This window comes from Tamandua tetradactyla, chromosome 4 (assembly GCF_023851605.1).
Source record: "Tamandua tetradactyla isolate mTamTet1 chromosome 4, mTamTet1.pri, whole genome shotgun sequence".
Taxonomy (NCBI): domain Eukaryota; kingdom Metazoa; phylum Chordata; class Mammalia; order Pilosa; family Myrmecophagidae; genus Tamandua; species Tamandua tetradactyla.
Window position 1 is genome coordinate 172,213,652 of NC_135330.1, and position 19,802 is coordinate 172,233,453.

Genomic DNA, 19,802 nt, shown 5'->3' on the forward strand with positions numbered 1-19,802 from the left:
CATCGTTAGCAACTCCCTTTTTTCTTACAATGGTAGTTATTAAGTTTTCTTGCAATTGTTTATTTTCTTGTGTCCTTCACTAGAGTGTAAGATCAGTGATGGCACAGATCTTGCTTTCTTATTCACCTTTGTAGCCCCTATATGCTGTGCATTGGAAACATATTTTTGTTAAGTAGATGTTCTAACTGTATGCTTGACTCTCAGTTCAGAAGAAGATGATGAAAAAGAATGGCAAGAAAGAATGAACCAAAAACAAGCATTACAGGTATTTAAATAATTTTTATATTGTTTAATTTAAAAATAACAAATAATTTAAAAAATTAAATTTTAAATTATTTTTGAATTGTTATTTTGAAGGAATGCATTCTATTTGAAATAAATGTCATGAAAATGATTTTAATGACTTATTATGAAATTATATAGTTCCTGATAAAAAGTAGACATATGACATCTTTACTTTGTGTGTGTTTATGTATATACATTTATATATATGTATATCATAAAATATATAGGCACACATGGATATATCTATGGAATTTATTATTGCCTATGTCTGTATTATCCAAAATAAGCAAAGCTATTTTCTTTTACAATCAACCAGTCAATAAATAATTGATTATATAAATAAAAGTATTAACTGCATATTCCTATAGAAAACATACTCATAAATAAGTTCTAGTAACATTTTGGAATATTCTATTCCATTCTTTTTTTCCCCTCTTCTGTATAGTTGCATGCATATGTGTATGGGTGTGTGTATGTTTAGCTGTGTCTGTATTTATGCATATTTATGTGTACGTATTTTTGCATATATTTCAGTATCTATTGCTGCATAATGAAATCACTCCAAAACTTAATGGTGTAAAATAGCAATCATTTGTTTTCATCATCTCTGATGAGTTTAGGGGTTTGCTGAGCTCAGCTAGATAATTCTCTCGCAGGTCTCCCTTGCAATGCAGTCAGACTTGCATGTCTGGCATTTGATGCTGGATGTTGGCTAGGCCTTGATGTGAGCTGTCAGCCTAAATACTTGGCATGTGGCCTTTCCATGGGACCTGGGCTTTTTTATAGCATAGTGGCTGCGTTTCAAGAATAAGCATCCCAAGACTGAGTTATAGGCAGAAACCCATGTTTCCTTTCTAACCTAGCCTTGGAAGGTGTGCACATATCCTTCCTACTACATTCTATTTGTTTTCTAACAAAGTTACTAAAGGCAGTCCCTAGTCAAGGGGAGGGGGATTAGATGGAAAGAATGTCAAAGAGTTTGCAGACACATTTTAAAACCACCACCATAAATATTTTAATGAATAACATTTTTACAAATTGAGGTTGTACTGTATATACAAGTATTTTTTTAACTTTTTAAAAATTGTACAGTGTAACATATATACAAAACAAAGAAATAAAAAAGCAATAGCTTTCAAAGCGCTCTTCAACAAGTAGTTACAGGACAGATCCTAGAGTTTGTCATGGGTTACCATACAATCCTCTCAGATTTTTCCTTTTAGCTGCCCTAGAATATAGGAGGCTAGAAGGCTTAAATATTTTTTTATCATCACAATCAACTTTTTTTCCTTCTTTTTTTTGAAAAGTAACATATGTACAAAAAAGCTATAAATTTCAAAGCATAGCACCACAGTTAATTGTAGAACATATTTCAGAGTTTGACATGGATTACAGTTCCACAATTTATGTTTTTATTTCTAGATGCTCTAAAATACTGGAGACTAAAAGAGATATCAATTTAATGATTCAGCATTCATATTCATTTGTTAAATCCTATCTTCTCTATATAACTCCACCATCACCTTTGATCTTTCCATTCCTCTCTTGAGGGGTGTTTGGGCTATGACCATTCTAAATTTTTGATATTGGAGGGTTCTGACACTAATATGAGGTAGGGAGATAGAATTATCTGATGTTCTGGAGAAGCTGGGCTAGGTTTCAGGACTTATCTGAACCATGGACCCATCTGGAGGTTGTAGGTTTCTGGAAAGTTACTCTAGTGCGTAAAACCCTTGTGGAATCTTAAATATTGCCCTAGGTGTTCTTTAGGATTGGCTGGATATACAGTTATTTTTAATAAGCATTTTTCAAGTTTCTTAGTGTAGCAATATCATTCTTTGATTCCCAGATTCAGTATTTCCTGTTTATTTGTGTTATTTTCATGTATCTAGAATACCTTTGAAATAAAACTGTAGAATTCCTCAACTCGTGGAATTTTTGCATTACTGATACAGCAAGTTCATAATAATCTTGGTTTAGAACATGAGCTTCATGGTCACTAAGACCTACATTTAAGTCCAGTCTCTACTGTTTATTAGCTGTGTGATCTTAGGCAAATTAATTATCTTCTGCATGGCTTTTATCTTTTTTTTTTCTTGTAAAACAGAGATAATGATACCTCCATTATCATAGGGTTGATGGGAGGATTAAGTGAAATAAAGCTTGGAAAGCTTGGAGCAAAATGACTGGACTGTCATATGTGCTGGTTTTTATATACACAACCAGTATATGTACATCAGGCAATCAAATTGCATTGTTTTATCCTCTGTGATAATGAAGGGTTGAAAAGTATTTTTGACCATTAGTTAAATGTAGAGAAAATGTGATTTTTTGTGTCTGTAAAATTTCTTACTTTTTAAATTTCATTTTTGATTCCAGGTTAAGAATGAAACAAAACTAATCTTATAATTAAGGAAATTGAAAATACTGTTCAGGCTCCTACTATAGGGCCTTTGTGCCTGCTGTTCCCTCAGCCCGGAATATTCTGTCCTGGATCACTGCATGGCAGGCTCTTTGTATGGTTCAAGTCCCTGTTCAAATATCAAAATTTTAGTGGGGTCATTTCTATCAAATGTATTTTCCCTTTTTTCCTAGTTATTCCTATCAAATTAACTGGCTTTAATTTTGTGAAAGCACTTAACATTATCTTGTGAATTTATTTGTTTGTTTATCCTGTGTCTTCCATTCCTAAGAATAGGAGCCTTATTTGGCTTGATCACCACAGTATCCTAGCACCTCAAATAGTGCCTGGCACATCAGAGGTGCCTGGTAAATATTTTCTTTTGAATGAATGAATGAGTGAATGAATACACTTCCCAGTCTGCCTATTCTCTTTGATGTCTGTTGCAGATTTTGTTGAACTGTGTTTTCAATATAAGCATGAGTATAGATTTAACTGTATGATATATAAATTCTGTGGTGTTATGCTTTACTCTGTACAGGATGAGTTCTTTCATAACCCACATGCGATAGATATTGAATCTGAAGACTTCACCAGCCTGCCCCCTGAGATAAAGCATGAAATGTTGACCGATATGAAGGAATTCACCAAGCGAAGAAGAACATTATTTGAAGCAATGCCAGAGGTAAAATATACAAAGTACCTCAATGCTTAGAATTAATAACTTCAGCAAAACTTTTCATTTAAAAGAACAGAAAAATGATAAGCATTACTTGTAAAATATCTCAGTTTCCAGTAAACACCATTTGTTTATCTCAGAGATCCTATGAAACATCACATATTTATGAGTTTGAACTTATAATAACACTTAAGGCAGTCATTCTTGCCTTTTTACCCAAGATTAGGTCTTGTGTTCTGTGCTCTCATAGCATCTAGTAATAGTCTCTTTACTTAGCATAATTAGTTTGTTTACCACACCAAAATTGCTTATCTTGCTTATCTCTATATTAGCAGCATCTAGCTCAGTATTTTTCCAATAGTAAATGCCCAGGGTATTGTTAGTGGTTCAATTGTCAGGCAAACTCACAAGAGCTATTTTGAACAAAATATATGTTGTCTGTAGAATACTAATTGTAACATGGAATCTAATCACAATGGAAAAATGTGCCCTAACTTGAAATTCCATGTACATCTTCTGCTTCAGCTCTAGCAATGCAGTGAACTCTCGCCCCTCCCTTTCCCTTTTTCTGGACAGTGGTATTAAGGTTTCTTCAACTTGGAGCATCTGAAGGTGGCTCCCACAGACACGGAAAGCAGGTGCAGGGATGGTGAATGGAATTGAGTTTTCTTGAGCATGTCTTCTAACCATATTATATCTTTAATTTCTCACTTTCTTTAGTTAGTAAATGAGTTTTTTTCTTTTCTGTTGCTAGCACCTATTATTTCCAAAGTGGTTTTCCTTTAACACTGTAGAATAGAATATGATTTTGCAGTATTATTGTCCTTGATGATAGTGTTTTTTTCTACAGATTTTTGAACATTAAAAAAAATGATACCAAGCTATGAAAAAAGCAGAAACTGTATCTTTCCCATTAGTCCCTTCTGTTTTTCCACTAAGAATGAGAAGATAGCAAAATACCAAGGTGCATATAAATGGGTTTGGGGGCATATGTTCTTGGGTCTTTGGGTATACAAAGGAAAGAAGTAAATTTATTTTCATTTCAGGGAAAAAATCTGGCTCTCAATTAGGCATTTTATTTCCTGAGTGTAAAAGAATCCTTGTGTGGTACTTAAGGAAATGGAATTTGGGTTATATGGATGATAGTAGATATGACTTAGAAGAAAAGAGAGGCAGTCCCTAATGGTTTACTCTACTTTATTCTCTTTCTGCCACCACATGGTCTCTTGGGTTGGTACACTGTTGGGTAGACTCCACAGCTAAGTGAGATCTGTAATTTTGATCAAGTAGGGGAGTTCTAAGTCATAACAGATTGGTCTTTTGTATCATCTGTACATTGAGCAAATGTAGTATTGATAATGGCAGTGATGATAAGGAATGATAGTAATAATAATAATAATTATAATATTAATAGGAGTAATACAGTATATAGGCAACCAACCAGCTTTTGACCACAGATCTACCACTTACTAGCCATCTGATTCTGAGGACATTACTTAACCTATTTAAATCTTATTTCTTCATTTGTAGATTGGCGATAATGAAATCTGTCTCACAGGCTGGTTGTGGGAATAAAATGAGATAATATATGTAAAAGCACTTAAAAGAAAAGTATTGTCCTACACACAGGAAATAGATTATAAATGTTAACTATTATTGTTCATAATTATAATTTTTATGCTTTATTGTGTGTCTTTTTGTGCCAGGGACTATGCTGGGCACTTTGTGTGCATATTTACTTGCATTCTAGAATATTGTCTTGTCTGTTAAGCTGTAATCAAAGTGTCACAGTGACTGGCATACAAGATGATCAACAAATGTTTTGTATAAATGATCAAATCATAAATGGTGTCTGATTTCTTTTGCTTATTTTTTTTCAAAAAGATTATTCCTTAAAAAGGTAAGCAGTTATAGTTTTTACTTGTATTTAAATTTTACTTTGATAGTATGAAAATATTACCAATGAGAAAACCAAATGCTGTTTGTTTCCTTCAGAGGAAGGTAGTGAAAATATAGTAATATTGACTCTGTAAAATTTTTAAAATCATTTTTTATTTTGCTATTAGGAGTCCAATGATTTTTCACAGTATCAACTCAAAGGCTTGCTTAAAAAAAACTATCTGAACCAGCACATAGAAAATGTACAAAAAGAAATGAATCAGCAGCACTCAGGGCAAATCCAAAGGCAATATGAAGATGAAGGAGGCTTTTTGAAGGAGGTAGAGTCAAGGAGAGTGGTCTCTGAAGACACTTCACATTATATCCTGATAAAAGGTATCAGGCTCCATTATTCACTTGATGCTTAAAAGCCAAAAATATGTTATGTCTCTGAAGTTTATAAATTACCATTCCGGCAAAATAATATTGAAGTCCTACTTTATAATAATAATCATACAGAGCTATTAATAGATTAACAAATATCATGTCAGCTCACTTTTAAGTTAACTGAAGAATTAATTCTTTGTTGGTAATTAAATGAAAATTTATTATTTCTCTTATGAAAACCACTATTCTCTTGTTATCCTACTAGTATTACGTCATCTCACTGGAAAACTATGTAACAAGAAATATTTTAATTTTTCTTAAGGTCTTCAAGCAAAGAAAGTTGCAGAAGAGGATTCAGAGGTTCTTCCTTCTTCCAGCAAGGAACATAACATGTCTTTTGACATGAACTCATCTACAGGTGAAAAACTGAAGCCAGAGAAAGAGACTGATGCCAACCCTCCTTCTCCAAGAACTTTACAGGCTATACAAACTGCCATGCTGGGAAATAGCTCAGAAGAGGAGTTGGAGAGTGAAAATAAAAGGCAATACAATGAGAAGAATCCATCTGCTGCTGGAGATGAAGGCTCTGTATCACCAAGGACTCTCTTAGCTATCCAGAAAGCTCTTGATGATGAAGAAGAAATGAAAGTGCCTGCTGAAAACAATGTACAGACTAGAAGGTTAAGAGTGAGAAAAGTGCTTATGGAAAGTTCTGATGAGGAAAATGATAAAGGACTTAATGTTAGAGATGAAAAAGAAATGCTATTTACAATAGTACCTCATTCATCCAGTGAGAACTTTGTAAAGGAGAATGTGACCAGTACTAAGAGTGATAAAGAGCTGATAGACTTGGCTCATTTATCAAATACTAACTTTTATCAAGGCAGTGACTCTGGTGTTCAAAAAGAACAAATATCATTTATTCACACAGTGAATGAAGCCTTTCAGATAAGTGCTGAATCTATGATTAAGGATAGAAAGGATCCAATTCCTTTAGAAAATGCAGTGGTTATACACAGTAATGCACCTGGGCTCCAGAGTGGAAGAGAACAGGCACCAGTATCTTCAACAACTACAATTTTTGTATCAAAAAATGAAACATGTACCAAAGTTCTTGAGGTAGAAAACGATTTTTGTACATCTGAGAGTAAATACGATTCCTCTGTTCTTTCAAATGATAAAATAGAATGTGAAAAACCTCATGCTTCTAAAATTATTAGCACTGTCAGTTTGCAAGAAATGAGTAATACAGTAAGTGTCCCTTCAGAGACACTAAGTAACTTAGAAAATGCAGCATCATTTGCTACTAAAGAACGTGAGAATTTTTTGAAAACCATTCAAGAAAGTGAGACTATTGAATCTGCAGGCCACATTCTACTTTCGGTTCCCAAATCTATGGAATCAATGGAAATCGACTCTGAAGAAAGTGAATCTGATGGTAGGTATTTATATTCTTTTAGAGATAGAGCATGTTAGAATTTCAAATATGTAGGAACTGAGAAATCCTTTAGTCCAGATGATAAACCAGGGGAGAGTATGCACTATTAGGAGAAGGGAAAGGTGAATTTCCCTTCAGTTTTTTAAAACTTTTTATTTTGAAAATTACAAACTTAAAAAAGTATTGAAAGAATATTACAGAAAAATTCTGTTTCTTTCACATAGTAGTTTACTTGCTAGCATCTTACCATATTTGCTTTATTATTTCTCTCTATTATATACATACCCATATGCACACACTACTTTTATTCCTGCTATCTGCCAGTTTTTCTACTCTGAAGTTACTGTTTTCCTTTTGTAGTTAATTGTTTGTGGAAAGATATTTTGGGGGTTGTGTAAATATGTTGCTCCTGAACAAACTTTCACCCACTTGTATTAGAATCCATCGATGATTTTTGCCTGAATAAATTATGCTGCTTGTCAAATGTTGGTTTTCTAATTCCATCTATCTTTATACATTTGTTAGTTGGCATCCTATTGTAAGGATGGTCTTTCCTGCCTTTTCCACTTATTATACTTTATGTTAATGTGGACTCACTGATTTCTGTTTTATCCTGTGAATTATAATTTGATACTATCATAATTTATTTTGGTGCTCGAGTTGTCCTAGTTTTTCCCAAGTTGACTTCCATGTTTTTTCACAATTTCCCTTTGTTTTTTGAGCAATTCCTTACTTTCTGGCCAAGATGTTCCAGGTTTATCTTGTAATTTCCCTGTCCTGGTTCTGGAACCAGCAATTTCACAGGAACCCTAGTTCATTTGAATGGAGTATGGTATTTAGAAACTAAGATCTGGGCACTGGTGGGCTCATTGTTACTGGATTGTCATTGCTTCAGGCTCTCTCAGCAACCAAATCAGGAAATATATTTATGTACATTTACACACACACACACACACACACACACACACACGTGTACACACACAAATATATATATCTGTATTTATTTCTATGCCTAGCTCTGTTAAAATTCATGAGTTCACAGTAGTATCTCCAGTTCCAATCCGTCATCACCAGATTCATTCTAATGCTCTCTCCCACCCTTATACATAATATCCCAATCAGTGAGAAACTTTGCTCTCATTAGCTGCAATATATTTACTTATTTGCTTATTCTTTCCCTATGTTTAACAAACCACATGATCCTGGGTCATGGGCTCCTCCTTGACTCTAGTCCCTTGTTCTTTATAGCCCCAGCTACCTTCTCAGTACTGATTGCTTCTTCAGACCCAGCTGGCTAGCTTTCATCAGTATTCACTGCCTGAAGGGAAATAAGGGAACCAATAAATATTTTTGAAACAAAAGGCAAGAAAAGATGAGGGAAGGAAAATGGAAGAGGAAGAATTTCTCCTGAGTACTTATACAGTATTATTTGTACTAAGTCACAACTTTGTTTGCTATGTTAATAATGAAATAGCATTAAAAAACATTTTTAATGACTTCCATGATTGTTTACATACATTGTTACATACCCTGATAGGTTTCCTTTTTTTAAAAACAGTATTAGTTAACTTAGGACAGTTTTGTATAAAGATAATATGCAAATATTGGAGAACTTTGTTACTGATTTAGAAGACAGTGCCATTTTATCTAATTGAAAAGGTTTGTTTTGAAATTATAGGCCTTTGTTATTAAATTTATTTGACATAATTACTTACTATTAAGTGTTTTGTATTGAAATCTATTCTTTTAAAAAAATAAACGTTTTTCAGATAATTTAAATGTTTTAGTAGTAGATAAAAAAATGGCCTTTTTATTTTGATACAGGAAGTTTCATTGAAGTGGGCAGTGTAATAAGTAATAATGAACCTCAAGCTGAATTATATGAAGCCTCTAAACCTCCATCTGAACAAGGTGAAAAGCCAGTTGCCGAAGAGGAACCGACAGGAATTAAGGAGGAAGTAACCACTGGTGACACTGAGAGCCTTCTAAGAGACAGCTCTGAAAATGAGGACTCAGATATTGAGGAACATGGAAAAGCTGAAAAAGATGCAGATGATTTGCTCAATGAATGGCAAGATATTGATTTGGTAATAATGTAACATTATGTTTTAACTTACTGCTAAAGGAGACAATGAAGTAGCTCTTGAGTTTTAAGGAGTTTTAAGGATGACTATTTCTTAGCTATTTGCATCAATCTCGTTCCTGCTGATGTCTCCTTTTATGAAGGTTACCGTCTGGTATAGACTACACTTCCCATGTCATTTAGTGAGGGAACTCTAAAGATATTACAGATTCTTGCTTAGAAATCCAAGTGGGATACTTCATAAAGAGAAAAAGCTTATTGGTAATTTTAGTCAGATTAAATGCAGGCTTTTTGTAATAAATAAACTTAACTGGATTATAATTATCTGCAAATGAAATTATTATATAGGAGGAGCTGGAAACTCTGGAGAGCAACCTTTTAACACAGGAGGATTCATTGAAAGCTCAAAAACGGCAGCAAGAACGGATTGCTGCTACTGTAACAGGACAAATGTTCCTGGAAAGTCAGGTAGGTTTATTCAGACTTGGGCCTTTGTTAATGATGTATATTGATATTTTTACTTTATCAGATTCCTCCAGAGAATGCATTGAATACCCTGTTTAAGTGCTGTTCCCATTTCTGGATCAAGACCAGTTAATGCATTTCAGTAGGGGTCATTGTGTATCTGTAACTCTTTAGGAACTTCTTCGCCTGTTTGGCATTCCCTATATTGAGGCTCCTATGGAAGCAGAGGCACAATGTGCCATCCTGGACCTGAGTGATCAAACTTCTGGAACAATCACTGATGATAGTGATATTTGGCTTTTTGGAGCACGGCATGTCTATAAAAACTTTTTTAATAAAAACAAATTTGTGGAATATTACCAATATGTGGACTTTCACAACCAATTAGGTAAGACTTCAGAGAATGATTACTTTCTGAAATACACATTTAGAATTTAGAATTTAAATTCTTTCCAAGGAACTAATATGAACTAGTGGAAATGGTAGGTCTATACAGGTTTTTATATTATGATATTTTGCCGTTTAGAGAACTAGTATTTTTAAAATTAGAATTGAGAAGTTCTCTGCAGTTTAATCATCTGACATGGTTGGGCAATGATTACCCTGACAACTCCAGAGTGAAGCGAAAGATGGTAGAGATGAGAAACAGGTGGACGTCACTCCACCTGGAATCATGAACCTCATTGTTTTGTTGGTGTTGCACATTCGTTCAACAAAAATATTTTGAGTGACTCCTGTGTGCCAGTTGCTGTTCTGGTCAGTGGGGATGCAGAGAATAAAACAGTCTAGTAGGGAAACAGTTAATAAACAAATATATAAATCTTACTATGATAGTTGATGGCATGTGCCGTATAGAACAATACAATCAGTAAAAGAGAGATTGACAGGGAGTGCAGTACAGTTTTAGATAGAGTGTTGGTCAGGAAAACTTTCTAAAAGGTAACATTTGGGCAGGACTGTAAAGGAAATGAGAAGCAAGTATTTCAGATATCTTAGAAGTCAACATGTCAAGCAAAGAGACTAGTAAGTGCACAGGCCTTGAAGCAGACGCTTGTTTGGTGTGTTCTAGAGAGGCGAGGAGGCCAATGTGAATGAAGCAGAGTGAATACAGAGGAGAATGGCAAGAGTTGAGGTCAGAAGGATAGGGGGAGGGTAAAATCAAGTAAGTTTAGTGTGCTATATAAGATGTTCTTTAGGCATTTAAATGGAAATGCTAGGTTGGTATTTTAATATATGTGACTAATTCAGGGGAGAGACCCAAGCTAGATATATAAATTTGGGGCTCTGTGTATATTTAAAGCTGGACGTAACTTTCAAAATCTTAACAGAATTTTAAAAAAAATCTATTTTCAAATAGTAAGAGAGAAATGTCATTCGGTATATATATATATGGCTTTTGCGCTTAACAGGATTGGACCGGAACAAATTAATAAATTTGGCCTATTTACTTGGGAGTGATTATACAGAAGGAATACCAACTGTAGGTTGTGTAACAGCCATGGAAATTCTCAATGAATTCCCTGGACATGGCCTGGAACCTCTCCTAAAATTCTCGTAAGTTCTTAATTTTTTTAATTCACATGCTTATATAACCATGCAAATTAACAAATAGAGCTATTATTTACATAATGAAATGTCACAAATCATTGTTCATTGAGAAGCAGTAGGTTGGGGTTATAAAAGTCAGTTTTTCCTTTTCTAGAGTTTTGACAAAATCAGAGTCAAATTATTTTTTTAAGTGGTGATATGTTTATCCTGGTTCAAAGGTAAAAGCCCAGTCATGTGGAATTTCATGGGAGTGTAGAAGTGTCATGTCATTCTTTCAAATATTTATTGAGTAGCTACCATGTGTTAGTTACTGTGCTAGTCTTAGAGATAAGAAAGTTGAATAAGTCATAGACTGTGCTCTCGAGCTCTTGGGGGTGGGAGGGTGGGTTAAATGGGATGAAGCAGCTAACATGTAATGGTGCTTCTGTCTGTGTTGATTCTCAAAGAGGGCTGCCAGAGAGGGGCACTGCTGTCTCTTTTTTTTTACTTTTTACTGTGATTGATTGTGGGATCTTGTTCCATCCAGAACCCAAAGTTGTGTTATATTTGGGACAACCTTTTCAATTTTGGTGGTTTTAAGATGATAGTAGTATGACTATGTCTTTGAACGTAGTTCTTAAGATTTGCTCTTGATGACATTTTTTTTCGAGATATAGTTCACATACCATAAAATTCACCCTTTTAAAGTGTACAATTCCAAGAGTATTTTCTCAAGGTTCTGAGGCATCAGTTTGTCTTGAGACACTGTGCATGATTCAGTGGTGTTCTTTCCAGTTCTATCTCCTATGCTGAAAAATTTTGGGACATTGTTGCCTGCAGAATCAATGAATAGAATTAAAAATTAAATACAGAATTGCTTTAATGATTGCCATCCTCCAACTTTAGCACATATACCATTGTTCTATTTTGTTCTATGCTTTCCTGTATCTCTTCATACTTTTCTTATTTTTGAGTAAACTTATATACTGGAGGTAAGTTTTCAGGTAGCTTTTAGATCATGATATTTAAATAATTTTAAAAACCGCCACTACTTTTATTACGAATAACTTTATTTGTATTTTTGTATTTTCTATTTATAAATAGAAAAATTATAAAATAATGGACTAAAAAGATGAATACAGTTAACATTTTGATTTATGTAATTTTAGACTTTTCTGTGCACATATATGCTCATGTACATTTACTTACATGTACTCATATTCATGTATTTGTATGTTTGTCTGTGTGTGTATATATAAATATATATGCTTTTGAAAGACAAGAATGGAATGGTCCTACATATATATTTTTTATCTGTTCGGTGATAGAGCAAAGTATATTATCAGCATTGTATTGATTTATGTCATTGTTTTTAATGGCTCCATAGTCTGTTTTTGTATCAGGATTAATTTAATCAAATGCCTTTTTTTATTTCTTTACTTTAGAAATATAAACATTGATTTGAGTGTCCTTGTGTATATATTTTTGTGTAATTATTATTTTAGGATAAGTGAAAATGGTATCTGATTTTTCAGCTTGATTTCCTATTTATTAATGAGAGTGAATCTTTTTTCATATTTGTTGACCATTTACATTTCTGGGTTAGTGAAAGGCCTGTTGATATCATTTTCCTTTTTTGTTGTTCAGAAATTTGTGCTTGGTTGTTACCTATTGAATTGTTTACATTTTTTGGAATCAGCTATCACAATTTTTGCCTTTTGTCTCCTATCCTTTCTTTGGCTCATCAATGGCGGATGTGAGTTGTCTCAGCCCTGGCTCGGCTCAGGAGGCTTAGGAGGAATATGGAGTTGAAGCAGGAAGGGCATTGGAACAGCAATAGAATTGAGAAGTTGACCTGCTTCTTTTCTGCTTTTACTTTTTCCTAACCAGAACCAGGCTAGGAACTAATTCTTTTAAATAGCAGTACCGGGGCCTGCAGACTGAATTCAGCCTCAGATGTGTTTGGTTTGGGCCATACAATGTACACGTCTATAGAACTTTAATTTTGAATTAGCAACCAGTATTTAACTTGGGGAGATTTCACTTTGGGGAAAAATTATCATGAGGGAAATGAAGATCTGGTAACATTAATCTCAAATTCCCAAATACTCCCAAAATAGCTAGGATGGGATAATAGCAATTCCCCGCCTCTACCCTTCTGTGTTGGCCGTAAATCCTTCAATTTCATCACAGTTTCCCACCACTCTCTATTGTCTCTCACAATTAAGCTGATTGACAGATGCCTTCTTTCATCTTTATGCTAAGTATCTGGTGTTCTTGTTTAAGGAGTGATGATCCTTTTCATTGCATGAGCTCACAGCATTGTACTGATGCTCCTAGCTGAAAATCATGATTACCATTTCAAAGATAAAAATACAGAAATAAAGTTGAGGAGGATTATAAATATTCTCCCAACATTCCTCCTGGAAACAATAATGCAAAACTGATTAAAAAAATCTTTTAATCAGTTTTCATTTGGTATGACCATGAAATCTGAAGTTACTCTTTTTTAGTGCTAGATGGCACTCCTGCATCTGTGGGTGAAATCTTGGATGAGACAAATCTGTGAATCAGTTCCTAATATTAATTAAATATATGAAGTACTGGAACATGAAATATAGGTTTTTTTAAGGTTTCATTGAATGTGTGGATTTGTGAGGGTTATGTTTATGTTTTTAACTTTTAAGCTGCTTATTTTTCCTAATTTTTTCTGGTCATCTGTCTCTGCATTACCGACCACCTTAAACCTCAGTCATTTATTTTGCTCATGAATTCAGAATTCAGTCTGGTGTCAGTAGGGATATATCATCTCTGTTCCACACGACATTAGCTAGGGCAACTCACCAGGATTAGAGAATCCACTTCAGATGGGTCACACACATGGCTGGCAAGTTGGTGCAGATGTTTGCCTGGGAACTCAACCAGAACTATTGGCCTGGGGCCTTGTATTCTCTCCATTTGGGTCTCCTCATGAACGTGGCCTTCCTCATAGCATGTCAGCTGGGTTCAAGAGCAATTATTCCAAAATATAGGATGTGGAAATTGCATCTTTTAAGGCCTAGCACAGTGTCACTTCCTCTATACATTTTATTGATCAAGTAATCATAGAGCCTACCTTACACGGTCCCAACTTCTTGATAGGAAGAGTATCAAAGAATGTGTGACCATCTTTAACTTTCCATAATAATTTATGCCCATAAAAATAGATAAAATATATAGAAGAAAATGAATAGCAGTGTTTTCATCTATCATAGAGAGACAGAGCCACTGTAATAGTTACATTCCATTCCAATCTTTTATAGCTATATATCTGTTTTCAGATTTGTAAAATGAGGGATATGAATGATGTTTACATATTTGGGATATGAAAATTAAATGAGTTAATAGGTGAAATGCTTAGAACATTGCCAAGCATACAGCAAAATAATAGTTGTTGATTTTTATTATTTTAAATATTTCTGTTTACTTTTTCTCTTTCTCCATATGTATATGTTTTTTTCAAAATAGGGATCATCTGTTATTTACAGTTATGTCCTGAACTTTAAAATTTTACCATTTTCTTGGTATCTTTACGTTTCATTTAATATTTTTGGATCCATTATTGTTTTTGATTCAAGTAGGTAATAGACGTATCTTACTTCCACTTTACCACTGAGAACGAGACTCAGAAAGTTGTGACTTTTGTAGTATAGTACTTATCAGTGTGGGTTGTGAATGAAGATTGCCTTGGTTTGAATGTACCTATTCTAGCTGTGAAAACTTGGCACATTACTACTTTTGAATTCAGTGTCCTATTCTGTAAGGTGAGGATAATAAAACTCTGCTTATGTCATTATTGGTCATGGAAAATATATAACACAGTGCCAGAACAGTGCAAGCATTCAGTAGATATTTGTCATATATTGTTATAAATAATATTAAAAATAGTATTATTCTACAAGTCCTATAATTTGTTTTGGAATTGGATCTTGAATCTACGTCTTCTAACTTTGAGCTTAGCTCTTTTCTACAGTGCATGTATTATAATGTCTTTGTGCTTTATAAATAGCTTCCTTTGTCTTATAGAGAGTGGTGGCATGAAGCTCAAAAAAATAAGAAGATAAGACCAAATCCTTATGACACCAAAGTGAAAAAAAAATTGCGGAAGTTGCAGCTCACACCTGGTTTTCCTAACCCAGCTATCGCAGAAGCTTACCTCAAGCCTGTAGTTGATGACTCAAAAGGTTCATTTCTGTGGGGGAAACCTAATCTTGAAAAAATTAGAGAATATCCTTTTATTGCTTAAAACATAAACATTGAGCCAAATAAGTGTTTTGGCTTAAACGTATAGATATAAACTTGGATTAGTTTTTACTTCATGTTCTGTATATTGAAGAATCTCTTCTAGTTCTTTCCCTTTCCTTAGTTTTAAAGGGGATCTTTGAAATAAACAGTGGTAAAAATTCATAGATACAGCAAGATATTTTAGTATTATTTATTCTGAAATAATACATTACAAATGTTGTCCTTTTTATTATTGCAGTTCCTTTCTGCGTGTCTAATCATTTGGGTAGATGTTTAATAGTTTACAGTAGAATTAATCTAACACCTGTTTTTTCTCTCAAAGAAATATGTATGATATCTGAAACTTGTTTTTATTCTAGATTAATATCTTTGGGTAGTCAAGTCTTTGATCTTCTAAAATGACAGCAGGATATATTTTATCTTAGAGGGTATTGAAAAGAACATAGTGCCACACAATTATGGTCAAATAATTTTTGTTATTCTTTTATCATTTTAATTTCTGTACATCTGATAATCTTTGGAAATACGGGGAATCAAAAGTAGATTCACTGGACCTTTTGATTTATCACTTGTTAAATATATTTTTAAAAATTTTTAAGTCTTAACTCCTTGCATATTTTGTCAGCGTTATTTTGGCTGGAGCAGGACTAAGACGGATGAATCTTTGTTTCCAGTACTGAAGCAACTGAATGCCCAGCAGGTAATCATGGTGGGCTCTTTTCCTAAGTTCAGTATAAAGGGTAAATAAAAATAAGGCTATGACTGACCAGTTAATACTTAACAACCAATGACTTAGGTCTTTAAGCTATTGAAGATCAGTTAATGCTTTTATTTTAGGGCATATCCCATATGTTTTAAAATTATGATACTTTAGATGAGAGAACAAAGGAAAATAGAAAAAGAAAATTTTGACCTTATCTTCATTTTCCAATATCATTCTTTGGGCTGGACTTTGGTGTCCTTCCCATTCTTTTTGACTTTGGAAAAAAACAATCTGGAAATTGATATCACACAGAGATGTTTCTGATTAAATAAGCCTTGAGGGTTACTTTCATTTTTCAAAGCTTTAGGAAGTACCCACCCAAAGTACTTCTGAGCATTAAATTTCTTTAAATACTGACGCACTTTACTTCTATAAATGAATCTTTATAGTGAAGCTCTGCCATTATAGTAGATAGGTAAGGGAGATTTTTGAGGAGAAACGAGGCCTTTTGTTATGGTAGTTTACCCATATAGGTAATTGCAAGTTGCTTTACTTTTTCCTACCCACACAAAGAAAGCCTTCTCCCACCTAGAACCAATCCACACAATATACACACCAATAAACTATTCAGCAGAAATAAGGTCATATACTTTAAGATCATATATTCAAATTAAATCAATTTCCATTAGGTTTGTTTAATTTCGAGAAATAAACAAAAACTGAGGTAAACATTTACAGTTTCCCTTTATTTGTCTGATTATTTTCTCTACTGGAAACATAAACCAACAGAGAAGGTTATCTGTTTGGCTTAGAGACAGGTAACTGTGTAATTTCAGATCAATTTTGTTGTAACACTTTTTTTTTTCCTTTTCTTTATAAAGTTAATGTACTCCCCCCATTAGAAAGTAAAAAAAATAAATTACCCATTGTTTATATCCTTAACAGATGTTAACATTTAGGTTAATTTCTTTTTGTTTTCTCCTCCCTCTAATAACATATGTTTTTTCCATATATAAATGTAATATGTATCTAATTTCCCCCTACTTATTAGTATAAGACTTTTTTTCCTGTGTTGTTACTAGTTTTCATAATTTCAAATGACTAGATTATTTTTCCTTAAGGAGATTTACCTTAATTAGTTCACTCACTTGTTGGACCTCTATTTTTCAGTTTTTCATAAATAATGCTGTGATGAATATTAGGCATATGATCTTTTCTATATGTAACTTTTTAAAGAATATATATTCCTTAAATTGAATGGCTCCTAATATATACTGTGAAATTGCATTCTAAAAATAATGTATGATGATAGTGTTTTTTAAAGAAGAAAATAGTGAATTTAGAAGTAGACCCTATAAAATTATTTTGCTTCAAGAGAAGAGAATAGATATGGCAACAGAAAAATATTTAACACCCTTTGAATGCCTAGGAAGAGATTTCATATTTGAAATGTGGATATATTGGTATAAGTACTACTTTAAGAATGATCTGGAAAGTAAATGTAATATTAGTAATTCATTTGGCACAGAACTGGTTTCTGAGAGAAAATGAATTAGTATTTTCTGAAATGTCAGTGATTAAGCTTGAGTGGTTGTTTAGATTTGGTTTAGGAATTTTACTTACTTGTCTGGTTCTTTATTATTATTTTTTTAGACCCAGCTCCGAATTGATTCTTTCTTTAGATTAGCTCAACAGGACAAACAAGACACTAAGTATATTAAGAGCCAGAGACTCAACAGAGCGGTTACATGTATGCTGAGGAAAGAACGAGAAGAAGCAGCCAGTGAAATAGAAGCAATTTCTGTTGCTATGGAGAAGGAATATGACTTTCTTGATAAGGCAAAAGAAAAAACTCAGAAGAGAAGCATAGCAAATAAATTGAAAGATTCGTCAAGCCTGAAAAGAAAGAGGCGTTCTGTTTCTAAACAAGAGAATAAATGTGGTGGATTTTTGGGGGAGGCCTATCTCTCAGAATCATCTTCAAGTGAAGATGCTGCAAGTTTATCTTTAAATAATGTCCAAATAGGAAAAACACCTAAAGATTCAAAAACCAGCTCTTCTGATTTGCAGAGCACAGAGAAACATGATGAAGGTGTGGCTACTAGTAGCTCTAGTGATGATGATGGAAAGAGGACAGAGGTAGTCATGGTGACTGCCAGGCCTGTGTTTGGGAAGAAAAAAGGGAGACTGAGAAATACAAGAGGAAGAAAAAGAAAAACCTAATTTAAATATATGTACATTCTATAATTAGATATGGCAACATTTCCTAATGAATTTGCTTTGAAGAAATAATAAAATTAAACAGATTTGCACAGTTCTTGGATTTAATGTGTGGCCTTAAAATATATGGATGCTAAACATCACAAATTATTAAATTTTTAATATGTTCCATTTTTCTAGTGTGTTCTACTTCATTGTATGTATTTTTTTTTGTAGGCACAGGCTCTATTCTTGTTTCCATTGTCTTGCAATGTCTGATGCTTTCTAATCATATTTTATGAAAGGATTCTGTGCTGGTTGGAAGCTATTATGAATCCCAGAAAAGTCATGTTCTTTTAATCCAGTCTTTTGGGTACTATTGTGGGTGGGACCTTTTGATTAGGTTGTTTCCATGGAGATGTGACCCATCTAACTGTGGGTGGGAGCTTTTGATTAGCTTTTTTCAAGGAGATGTGGCCCTGTTCATTCAATGTGGGTCATAACCCACTTACTAGAGTCCTTTAAGTGGGAGACATTTTGAAGAAGCTACAGAAGCTTGGAGAGCCAATACAGAGAGCAGAGAGATGGCTGAATTGCCCTGCTAGGTGCCAAATAAGAACCCATAGAAGCTCAGAGAGAAGGAAACTGGAATCAGAAGCTGAAAGCAATGCATCCTGGGAGTGAAGGACAAGAAGATGCCAGCCACATGCCTTCCCAGCTGACAGAGGTGTTCCAGATGCTGGCAGCCTTTCCTTCAGTGTCCAGAGTTCATCTTGTTAATGCCTTAAATCTGGACATTTTCATGGCCTTAGAACTCTAAATTTGTCACCGAAAAAATCCCCTTTATACAAGCCAATCTATTTCTGGTATATTGCATTTTGACAGCTTTAGCAAACCAAAACAAATTTCTGTTGATCAGCACTTACTCTCAATCTTGATTCCTTCTGACTTTCAGACTTAGATGGGAATAAAAATATCCTTTTTTCTCATACTCCTATAGTGGCAGTTCTTCAGAACTAAAAGTCCTGCTCTCTCCTGTTTCCCATTTTCCCTGAGGCCCCACTTAAAAGAATAACAGGAGGGAAACTGACCAGAACATAGTTGAAGAATATGTTTGCTATAGTTATAGCAAATAATTAGAAAACATATATATGATACGTTATTCCACTTATGAGCATTAACTATGGTGGGGACCTCTATAAAGTCTGACTTTTAAAATACATTAGTTGTCAAAAACTAACTTCGTGTGTAAATAGATTTGGGGACGTAAGTCTGTCATTGAACTCTGTTCTATGTGGGTCAACTTTAGGAGTGACTTCCAGGGATTCATTGTTGGCAAAGTTGTTTCTTCAGATTGGCCTAGCCATGGTTATTTTAAGATTGCTCCTGCTGAAAATTCTCACAATAACACTCCCAAACTACTGGTTGCTTAGGTTAAGAACAATCTGAGGGTAGTATTACCAAGTACTTTGA

The 19,802-nt window shown here is 33.9% G+C and overlaps 1 protein-coding gene across 2 annotated transcripts in view; it reads left to right on the top strand.

Moving 5' to 3' along the window:
• ERCC5 (ERCC excision repair 5, endonuclease) overlaps positions 1-18,447 on the top strand; it is a 30,587-nt gene extending 12,140 nt beyond the window's left edge. The window contains exons 5-15 of one of the 2 annotated variants that reach the window (XM_077158623.1): positions 205-265; positions 3,228-3,371; positions 5,432-5,639; positions 5,953-7,068; positions 8,893-9,155; positions 9,500-9,619; positions 9,791-10,004; positions 11,026-11,170; positions 15,209-15,409; positions 16,043-16,127; positions 17,784-18,447. In XM_077158623.1, the coding sequence (XP_077014738.1) occupies positions 205-265; positions 3,228-3,371; positions 5,432-5,639; positions 5,953-7,068; positions 8,893-9,155; positions 9,500-9,619; positions 9,791-10,004; positions 11,026-11,170; positions 15,209-15,409; positions 16,043-16,127; positions 17,784-18,353 (3,127 nt within the window). In that variant the 3' untranslated portion in view covers positions 18,354-18,447. The remainder of the gene's footprint in view (positions 1-204; positions 266-3,227; positions 3,372-5,431; positions 5,640-5,952; positions 7,069-8,892; positions 9,156-9,499; positions 9,620-9,790; positions 10,005-11,025; positions 11,171-15,208; positions 15,410-16,042; positions 16,128-17,783) is intronic. The other variant, XM_077158624.1, reaches the window with a different exon arrangement.
• Positions 18,448-19,802: the final 1,355 nt, after the last annotated feature.